Here is an 11,134-nt window from a genome sequence, read left to right as displayed (position 1 = left end):
ACAAGATGATGGAGGAACCCAGCAGGTCAGGCAGCATCTATGGAGGGAAGTAAACAGTCGACGTTTTGGGTCGAGACTCCTCATCAGGACTGGCTCTCTTCTCAAATCATATCTTCCCCAACCCCCATTTAACATGAGTTCAAAGAAAATGCAAACTTTTAAAGAAATATTTCTACCTCTGATTTTCCTCCCCCTGTAGTTTTTGGAGATTCCAGTCATAACTTGGGATTAACAACCATATTCCATTTTGTAATATAGTTAGGGATATTCAGAAATAAACAACAGCACTTCTGAGTTATATTTATTCTCCAGCTTTGTATAAACTGGATGTAGAGGCATAAACATAGTACATTTCTACCATTTTCAACAAAAATATAACCATTATGTACAATTATTGTATTAAAAATACAAAAGAGATACAGACTCCACCAATTGTCTTTCTAAAAGACATACAGGTACAAGTAGTATCAAAAGTATGAGGAAATCACCAGTTAATCATACATTTTGCACTTAACATCACAGATTTGTTGAAATGAGATTAGCATTTCTATGTTCTACAATTACGGTTAAGTTTATATTATTTGTGCAACTCTTCAATATATCTATTATTTATCTTTGTCTGCCTATATGCACACAATGTCCATTGACTGTAGAATGACATTGACAAATTATGCATAATACAGTTAAATTACTAATGCATAACTGACAAACATGAAGTATTTGCAAATAAGGAGGGCCTAAACTATGATTTTATGACAGTTAAATAAAGCACTGATGTTTTAAATACAGTGAAAACACTGCAGTCTTCAATTGAACCTAAGTTTATTTACTGATCAATATGATCAGCTGAGCTCAATGGAAACAAAAATACAAGAAACAGATCTAAGAAAAGCAGTTCCATACATTTGTGTACTACTCAGACTGGCAGCCTTCACTACTAGGAGTCTGCAGAACGGCAACAAAAATACTGCTGCCAATTCAGTAATTTGAAGGTTTAAATAGCAGCAGAGGGTGGTTTGCTTTGAAGTCTCGACCTTCATTATAGACATGCAGTGATATTCCAAGAAGCATAAGTTAATTTCCTTGTACATACTGCAGATTTCAAAGGCTGGAAAAAAAATTAAGGCTTTTCTATAAGAAGCCTTGTGACCTATCATCAAATAGAAGGGCACCATAATTTTGTCAAGGGGAAGAACTAGCCAGCATGATTCTAGGATACAGAGCGCCATCCACTACAATGCCATCCAGTTCAATTAATTAAAATACCAATTCAAAATCCTACAATCAAAAAATATAAGTTAAGTGTAAAATAATACTGTAATTGCGAAGATCTAGTGTTTGTTCTGTAAGCAGTATTTAATCAAAAAGTCGACATAAATTAAAAACCTGCCTTGATTCTTGATCTCTGTGCCCAAAAGTAAAGTGAATATGACATGTTCTATAATTAGCTGAAATACAAAATCATGCATGATTTGCTTGTTTTTTTTAAAAAAAAGTTGTCACTTCTTTTGTTTAAATGACTATGTGCCAGAATGGCAAAAAAAAGCCAGCAAATGAATTCAAAATGTTCTAGGCTGATTAAAAGAGCAGCTCCTTAATCAACACAGTAAAACTGAAATTCTGAGCACGGTTCATGGTGGGTGGTAACAGGACTAGTCTGTTGAGTAAGCTCTGTGCATTAAAAGCAACACAGTTCCAAAGTGCCAGGACAGTTTCTTCACAGTATTCCACATGCGGGGATAAAAGCCCCATGCTGCTTTAAGGCAGGGAAAGAGGCAAGTGGCATCAGAAATTTCGTTCAAGAGATTTCCAAGGCTCCTACATCTGGATGATCTGTTGTGCTGTCCAAAATGTAGCTTGCATGAAGTGAGATAAACATAAAAAAGCAGGAAGCAAAACCCTGGTCAAACTGCAGAAACTTGCTCATCTTCTGTGGAAAGAAAATTGAAAATATCAAATTAAAATTTGCATAATAAAGTACACATATCCACAAACAGTAAAAATCAAAAAGGATGCTTGGGGCCAAATTAGCATTAGTACACTCTGTCAAAGAGTTTTTAGCTATGAATGTAGTAATAGTATCACCAAAATTAAAAAAAATTGCCTGGTAATTAACTGAACAACTCTAATTGATACATAATGCTACAATCCATCAGGAAAAGATCACCTTGAAATAAACATTCCTTTCAGAAAATAAGCAAACCATATCACACTGTATTAACCAATACCAGATTTTGGGCAACCATGTGCTGGAATATTTTTCTTAAGGGGTAGCATCAACAACTAACTATCTTCTGAGGTTTTCCTTGAATGAAAGCATTCTTGACAGACCACAAATTGACCACAAGTAACCAAAGGGGAAACTGAATCAGGAACAATCTTCCTCTCCACATCACCAAATAAACAAAGCAGAGTAAAAGTTGTGATTTATAATATAAAAGACAAGTATAGCAAATAAATCATGAGCTACAAAATGCTCTCACTAAATGCATTAAATCTAAAAAAACCTGTTGTACAAGTCCTTGGTCGTAGAAAGTGGTAATTAAAGATAGATTCTAAAAAAAATTCTTGAAGTCCTAAGAAGATACTGAAGCCTGTCAAGCATACACGTGGAATGCCAATTTATGGTTAAAAAGAAGCAAATTAAAACATTGGTTTGCCCTAAGACTATAATTACCTGATATTCTACCAATGTTTCTTCTAATCTTTTAGAGGACTAGAAAATAGCAAGGATTAAGTGTCATAATTTCTTTTGAACATCTTCCACTCCTCCACTATAAAGTTGGCATTACTCAAGAAACTGGCATCGTGGATATGGAAGGAAGGGAAACAAGCACTAGTGTCATGGAACATACAGAGATTAAAAAGGAGGAGGTACTTGATGCTTTACAGCGAATAAAGGTAGATAAATCCCCAGGGCCTGACAAGATATTTCCTCGGACCTTGAGAGAGACTAGTGTAGAAATTGCAGGGGCCCTGGCAGATATATTTAAAATGTCCTTAGCCACGGGTACGGTGCTAGAGGACTGGAGGATAGCTCATGTTGTTCCATTGTTTAAGAAAGGCTCGAAGAGTAAACCAGGTAATTACAGGCCAGTGAGCCTGACATCAGTAGTGGGTAAATTATTCGAAGGTGTTCTGAGAGATAGGACATATAAGTATTTGGACAGCCAAGGGTTGATTAAGGATAGTCAGCATGGCTTTGTGCGTGGTAGATCGTGTTTAACAAATCTTGAGGAGTTTTTTTGAGGAGGTCACTAAGAAAGTAGATGAAGGTAAGGCTGTGGATGTTGTCTACATGGACTTTAGTAAGGCCTTTGACAAGGTCCCACATGGGAGATCAGTTCAGAAGGTTCAGTCAATGGGTATCCATGGAAAGGTTGTAAACTGGATTCGAAATTGGCTGAGTGGGAGAAGACAGAGGGTGGTTGTGGATGGTTGTTTCTCAGACTGGAGGCCTGTGACTAGTGGTGTGCCTCAGGGATCTGTGTTGGGGCCATTGTTGTTTGTTGTATATATCAATGTTCTAGACGATAATGTGGTAAATTGGATTAGTAAGTTTGCGGATGACACTAAGATTGGAGGTATAGTGGACAGTTAGGAAGGCTTTCAAAGCTTGCAGAGGGATCAGGACCAAATGGAAAATAGGTCCAGAAAATGGCAGATGGAATTTAATGCAGACAAGTGTGAGGTGTTGCATTTTGGAAGGACAAATCAAGGGAGGACATACATAGTAAATGGTAGGGCACTGGGGAGTGTGGAGGAACAAAGGGATCTGGGAGTTCAGATACATAATTCCTTGAAAGTAGAGTCACAGGTAGACTGGGTTGTAAAAAAGGCTTTTGGCATCCTGGCATTTATAAATCAAAGTATTGAGTATAGGAGTTGGAATGTTTTGGTGAGGTTGTATAAGTCATTGGTGAGACCAAATTTAGAATATTGTGTGCAGTTCTGGTCGCCAAACTGCAGGAAGGATGTCAGTAAGATTGAAAGAGTGCAGAGGATATTTACAAGAATGTTGCCGGGTCTTCAGGAGTTGAGTTATAAGGAAAGATTGAGCATGTTAGGACTTTATTCCTTGGAGCGGAGAAGAATGAGGGGAGATATGATAGAGGTTTATAAAAATGATGAGGGGCATAGACAGGGTTAATGCAAGTAGGCTCTTTCCACCTAGATTAGGAGAGAGAAGTACGAGAGGACATGGCTTTAGGGTGAAAGGGGAAAGGTTTAGGGGGAACATTAGAGGGAACTTCTTCACTCAGAGTGGTGGGAGTGTGGAATGGGCTGCCATCTGATGTGGTAAATGCAGGCTCGCTCTTAACTTTTAAGAGTAAATTGGATAAACACATGGACGAGAGAAGTCTGGAGGGGTATGGGCTGGGGGCAGGTAAATGGGACTAGCAGAATAATGTTTCGGCACAGAATAGAAGGGCCGAATGGCCTGTTTTCTGTGCTGTAGTTTTCTATGGTTCTATTAGCTCCACTTACGTGGAGCTTATGAAAAACTTCCACTTAAGTTACAGCAATGGAGTGGGATAAACTCAATTTCAAGGAATTTTACTTTCTTCATTCTTTGCACAAACTTTATTGAGTCATTGCATGGTGATCCTCTGGAACTGTACAATTCAGGTATATTTAATTAGCTCCTCCGCAAAAGCTTGAGAAACGTAATGCAGATTTGGAATTCTATTTTAAAATGAAATTCCAAATATTTAAATTATGGCCATGCAAGACTGAAAATGCCTAATAAAAATGAAAAATGCTGGAAACACCCAGCAGGTCAGGCAACATCTGCGGAGAGTTTATGTTTCAGTCAAAGACCCTTCATCAGAGTTTCAATTCATTGAAAAAGCCACTATCGTTTAAAACCTAGAAAAAAATCTCAACAAAATATTATGAATAATGTAGATTCAGATTTTCAGTCTCACGTAACCACTACTGAAATAGCTGTGCCCATCTTAAAGAAACATGATTAAAACTTGACATTATGCATCTAAAGCTTTTGCTAAGGAGCTGGTTAGTGTACCTTAATGATTCCACTACTTTCCAATAAACTTGCTGCAAAGAACCAGGAGAAAAGCTTTCATTAAAATTTTCTCTGAACTTTTCAAACTTCATTGCCTTAATCTAAATAAATGTTTTCATTGAATGCCATTTAAAAAGAATTTCAGCCAAGATTACAGTCGTTGTGTGGAACAAGATTCAAGGAAGGAGCTTTTAAAAAGAGCTATGTCAGCAAGGCATGGAGCTTGTTAATTGCAGACCAGCCCCACTTGTGAGGAGGGGAAAGATGTTGTTTAAAAAGAGCTGAGCTATAGCTAAGCAGCAATTTTGGTAGACGTTGTCTACGTGGACTTTATCAAGGCCATTGACAAGGTCCCATATGGTAGGCTGGTCCAGAGGTTAGAGTACCTGGGATCCACAGTGAAATAGCAAATTAGGTATAAAATCTGGCGGTAGGAGGAGGTGGTTGGTGGTGGAGGGTTGCTTTTCACATTGGAGACCTGTAACTAGTGGTGCACCACAGGGATCGGTGTTGGGTCCTTTATTGTTCATCATGTACATTAATGATTTGCAAGAGAAGGTAGGTGGCATGATTAGTAAGTTTGCGGATGAGACTAAAATAAATAGTATCGTAGACAGTGAAGAAAGTTATCAAAAATTACAGGGGGATCTTGATCAAATAGGTAAGTAGGCTAATTGGCAAATGGCATTCATTCAGATAAGTGCGAGGTGTTGTATTTTGGGAAGTCAAAATAGGGTAGGACCCTGGGGAGTGTTGTGCAACAAAGGATCCTAGGGGTACAGGTACATAGTTCGATGAAAGTGGCGTTCCAGGGAGGGAAAGGTGCTGTTTAAAAAGAGCTGAGCTATAGTGGAGCAGCCATTTTAGTACATGGACTTCAGCAAGGCCATTGACAAGGTCCCACATGGTAGGCTAGTCCAGAAGGTTAGAATACTTGGGATCCAGGGTGAGACAGCAAATTAGATACAAAGTTGACAGAGGGTGGTGGTGGAGGGTTGCTTTTCATATTGGAGACCTGTAACTAGTGGTGTGCTGCAGGGACTGGTGGTGAAGAAGGCATTTGGCATACTGGCCTTCATCAGTGACAGCACTGAATATAAGAGTTGGGATGTTATACTGCTGTTGTACAAGACATTGGTGAGGCCACATTTGGAGTATTGTGTAGTTTTTGTCACCCTATTACAGGAAAAATGTCATTAAGCTGGAAAGAGTGCAAAAAAGATTTACGAGAATGTTGCCAGGACTTGAGAGCCCAGTTTACAGGGAGAGGTGGGGCAGGCTAGAACTTTATTCCTTGGAATTAAGGAAGCTGAGGGGTGACCTTATAGAGGTGCATACAATCATTAGGGGCATAGGTTTAAGGTGAACAGGAAAGTATTTAAAAAGGACTTGAGGGGCAACACAGAGGGTGGTGCATGTATGAAACAAGCTACCTGAGAAAGTAGTTGAGGTAGGTACAATAACAACATTTGAAAGGCATTTGGATAAGTATATGGATAGGAAAGGTCTAGAGGGATACAAGACTAATGCAGGCAAATGGCACGAGTGTAGTTGTGCGCCTTGGTCAGCATGGATGAGTTGGGCTGAAGGTCCTGTTTCCATGTTGTATTACTCTATGATTCTATAACTGCAGAAGTGGGCAAGGGAATGGCTGAAGGAATTTAAGTGTGAAGTGGCGCATTTTGAGAAGTTAAACCAGGCCACAACATAAACAGTGAATGGCAGAGTGTGATTGAACAGCAAGACCTTGGGGTACAAGTACGTAGTTCCCCAGAAGTGGCAACACACAGGTCATCAGAGTGGTGCAGGTATGTATGGTATGCTTGCCTTCATTGGCTGATCTACTGAGTACAATAGTTGGATGTTGTGTTGCAGTTATATAAATTATTGGTTAGACTGCACTTGGAGTTTTGTGTGCAGTGCTGGTCAGCATGCTATAGAAAGGATGTCATTAAGCTAGAGAGGGTGTAGAAAAGCTTCACAGAAATATTGCCTGGACTAGAGAGTTGTAAGGAGAGATTAGATAGGCTGGGACTGTTTTCCCTAGAGCGAAGGAGGCCGAGGGGTGATCTGATAGAGGTTTATAAAATTATGAGAGGCATAGATAGCCACGGTCTCTTTTTTTGTTTACAAAGCAGGGGAGTCTAAAACTAAAGGGCATGTGTTTAAGGTGAGAAGGGAAGTATTTAAAGGGGATCTGAGGGGCAAGACTTTCATACAGATAGGTAGTAGAGGCAGGTACAATTACAATGTTTAATAGACATTTGGACCGACTGTACATGAATAGAAAAGGTTTAGAGGGATATGGGCCAAATGCAGGCAAATGGGTTTAAGCATCTTGGCTGGCATGGATGAGCTGGGCTGAAGGGCCTGTTTCTGTGCTGTATAACTGTGAATCCCTATGAATCTGTTGATGGGGAAAACATAAAATAAGGATTGCTAAGGCTGTGTAAGAAAGGAAATTAACACATGTTACTTGCAAAGCTCAAAATTCATTTAAAACCACCCCAATGTTTTTTTTCTCTGGTTGCCTGGGCTTTATCCTACTGGTATGTGGGGAAAACTAGGATGAACAATTTTTAAAAATTGGGCTAATTATATTCTGTATTATTTTGTGGCAATAATATATCTACAGTATAATAATAAATGTAACCTTCAAGTACAAACCCAGAAATCAGATTGTACTGACCATATCAGAGCCAAAAGGTTGTGTTAACGTATCAGTTAGAGAGGTTTTTATGCAGCAGAACACCACACCCAAATTAACTTACATTTCCATGATTTTGCTGCTGATTTGAAAATTATCTTAACCAACTGTTATCAATTTTTCAACCCAATTCTCGTTTTAAAAATATAAAATGTCCCTTTGTGATTCTTGACAAATAATCAGAAGCAATAACTGTACCATGAAACTGAGTAATTAGACACTCAGCTGCATGGTCAAACAACAGTTAGGATCACAGAATCTAACATAAACGGAAGAGATCATTCAGTCCATCATATTTCTGACTGCTGTCCAAAATTAATCTCAATGACATGCAAAAGCTCCATCACCCTCGATCTTTTTTCATTTATTAATCCAATTTTCTCTTAAAAGATCCAATGATCTCTACCTCAACTACTCCCTGGGGTAGAACATCATAAGCTCCAACAATCTTCTGTGCAAAGAATTTTTCCTAAACCCTCTTATTCTACCAGCAATATGCTAAATTGATGCCTTTTTTGCCTCTTTTTCTAATGGAAATAGCAGCTGGGCAGATCAGTAAGTATGTATTGTGGCATGGAATGAAGAATCACAATTCAAAGACCACTTTATGTTTATGTTGATGCCGGTGACTGACTTCACTGGAGTTATAGTTTTACAGTTATACAGCACAGAAACAGGCCCTTTGGCCCAACTTGCCCACGCAAACCAAGTTGCCTACCTGAGCTAGTCCTATTTGCCTAAATCTGGCCCATATCCCTCTCAACCTTTCCCATTCACGTATCTGTCTAAATGCCTTTTAAATGTTGTAATTGTACCTGCCTCTACCACTTCCTCTCGCAGCTCGTTCCACATACCCACCATCGCGTGTGTGAAAAAGTTGTCCCTTCAAATGTTCCCCTCTCACCTTCAATCTATGTCCTCTAGTTTTAGATTCCACCCCGCCACCCTGGGAAAAAGTCTGCGGCCAGTCATCTGATTTATGCCCCTCATTATTTTATATACTTCAAAAAGGGCACCACTCAGCCTCCTATGCTCCAATAATAAATGCCCCAGCCAATCCAGTCTTTCCTTGTAACTCAAGCTCACCAGTGCCTCTACTTCCTCTGGAGGCTAAAGAAATTTGGTACAGTATGTCCACTGTGACACCCACCAACTTTTCTCGATGCACCATAGAAAACATCCTATCTGGATGCATCACAGCTTGGTATGGCAACTGTTCTGACCAGGACCTCAAGAAATTGCAGGAAGTTGTGGACACAGCCCAGCCCATCACAGAAACCAGCCTCCCCTCCATGGACTCTGTCTATACCTCGTGCTGCCTTGGTGTTGCAGCCAGCATAAACAAAGACCCCACCCACCTGGGACATTCTCTCTTCTCTCCTCTCCCATCAGGCAGAAGATACAGGAGCCTGAAGGCACATACCACCAGGCTCAAGGACAGCTTCTATCCCACTGTGATAACACTATTGAATGGTTCCCTTATACGATGAGATGGACACTTGACCCCACAATCTACCTTGTTGTGACCTTGCACTGCACTTCCTCGGTAGCTGTGACACTTTACTCTGTACTATTGTTTTTACCTGTACTACCTCAATGCACTCTGTACTACCTCAATGTAGTTGCACTGTGTAATGAATTGACCTGTACGATTGGTATGCAAGACAGTTTTCCACTGTACCACGGTACAAGTGACAATAATAAACCAGTACCAATACCAAGCCCTCCAATCCTGGCAACACCCTTGTGTACCTTTTTTGCACCCTTTCTAGCTTAATAGCTTGGCAGCCAGAATTGTACACAATATTCCAAGTGCAACCTTACCAACATCTTGTTGTAACATGACCTCCTAACTCTTGTACTCAAGGCCCTGACCGATGAAAGCAAGCATGCTAAATGCCTTCTTCACCATCCTGTCTACCTGTGTTGCCACTTTCAGGGAATTTGTAACCCTAGTTCTCTCTGTTCTAGAACACTCTCTAGAGCTCTGCCATTTACTGTGCAAGTCCTGCCCTGGTTTAACTTCTTAAAATGCAACACTTTGCACTTGTCCAAGTTAAATTCCATCTTCCATTATTATTGATATATTTTGTAGAATAACAAGTGTTATTACCATGAATCTCCAAACATCGGATTTGAAGAAGGAAACTTAGATATTTAACGCTATTCCATGATTTAATAGGAATGTGGTTGATTTGTATCTTAGCCCCATTTATTTGCTGTTGATCAACATTTAGATACATTATCCAAAAAATATATGCCAACCTCAATTTTGAAAATTTCACTGAAACCAGGATGCAGTCTTATGAAGGAATAGAATTCCAGATCTCAACTATCCTTTGTGTGGAAAAATGCTCCTGTTTCACTTGAATATCCCAGCTTTCATTTTAAAATGACTAACATTGTGTATAGCGATAATATATTGACTAGCTCTTCAAAAAATCTGCTAGACCCTAAAGACGAGACATTACGACTTCCTTTCCTCTAATGTGGATTAACGGCTAGTTTCAAAGCTCGGATTTTGAACAGCCAGGCAGTTGTCTTTCTGCACATTCAGGATTCCATCTGCAGACTTTAAAAGTTGAAATTCCCAGTTTTCCAGCTTTGGACGTAGATGGTAATAGCCCTGCAGAGCACCTTCAGGTAAAGGTGAAAATTAGGAGGCATTAGCGTCCACTCCCAGCATTATCTCCCTTAATTACTCAGTTGGGCAAAATCATGTGCCTGACACCAGACTGCTGAAACAAACATTCCATAAAGAACTCTGTCATGGGAAGAGATTGGCAGTCGGACAGGGAAAAAGATTCAATGATGTGTTCACATCTCATTCCAATTACCCCTTGGGAATCTCTAACCCATGACCCACGTAATGTGGAGAAGGAACATTCAAGATAATCAAAACATTGAGTCTAGGTACTGGAAGAATATAGATGCCCTGCGTAAAGGTTAGAAGCAGCACACCAACTCACAAACTACCCACCCAGTCAGGCACCTCCTACCCCATCTGTGGAAGACTCTGATAAAGGCCAGTCCACATTGGCCACATCAGTTACCTAGGGACCCACAAAACCAGAATGAAAGCAAGTCATCCTCAATCTTTAAGGTCTTCCTAAGAAGACAATTTTTTAAAAATGAGATGAGAATTCCTGTCTCTACCACCTTTTGAGGCAGAGAGTTCTGAACCCTCACCATTCTCTGGGTGAAAAAAACTATTCTCATCTATTCACTAACCCTTCTATCAATTATGTCAAATCCATATCCCCTGGCTATTGGTACCTCTGCTAACAATCCATCCGAATCATTTCACCTACATCCCTATTAATTTAGAAAAGCCTGAATTAAAACTCTCTTCAGTCTCCTCTGCTCCAAACCATAGAATTTCAACCTTAAAAAAAACATTG

At 39.7% G+C, this 11,134-nt stretch overlaps 1 protein-coding gene across 7 annotated transcripts in view; it reads right to left on the bottom strand.

The window, feature by feature from the left end:
• Positions 1 to 290: 290 nt before the first annotated feature.
• The window catches only part of rapgef2b (Rap guanine nucleotide exchange factor 2b), a 290,810-nt gene continuing 279,966 nt past the window's right edge, over positions 291 to 11,134 (bottom strand). For 6 of the 7 annotated variants that reach the window (XM_052009267.1, XM_052009270.1, XM_052009268.1 and 3 more), the window contains one exon: positions 301 to 1,930. In XM_052009267.1, the coding sequence (XP_051865227.1) occupies positions 1,924 to 1,930 (7 nt within the window). In that variant the 3' untranslated portion in view covers positions 301 to 1,923. Of the gene's footprint in view, positions 1,931 to 11,134 lie in introns of all 7 variants that reach the window. The other variant, XM_052009277.1, reaches the window with a different exon arrangement.

The sequence above is a fragment of the Pristis pectinata genome, chromosome 2, assembly GCF_009764475.1.
Source record: "Pristis pectinata isolate sPriPec2 chromosome 2, sPriPec2.1.pri, whole genome shotgun sequence".
Lineage (NCBI taxonomy): Eukaryota > Metazoa > Chordata > Chondrichthyes > Rhinopristiformes > Pristidae > Pristis > Pristis pectinata.
The sequence above is the reverse complement of the archived record's forward strand: the minus strand, read 5'-3'. Positions and strand labels throughout refer to the sequence as shown.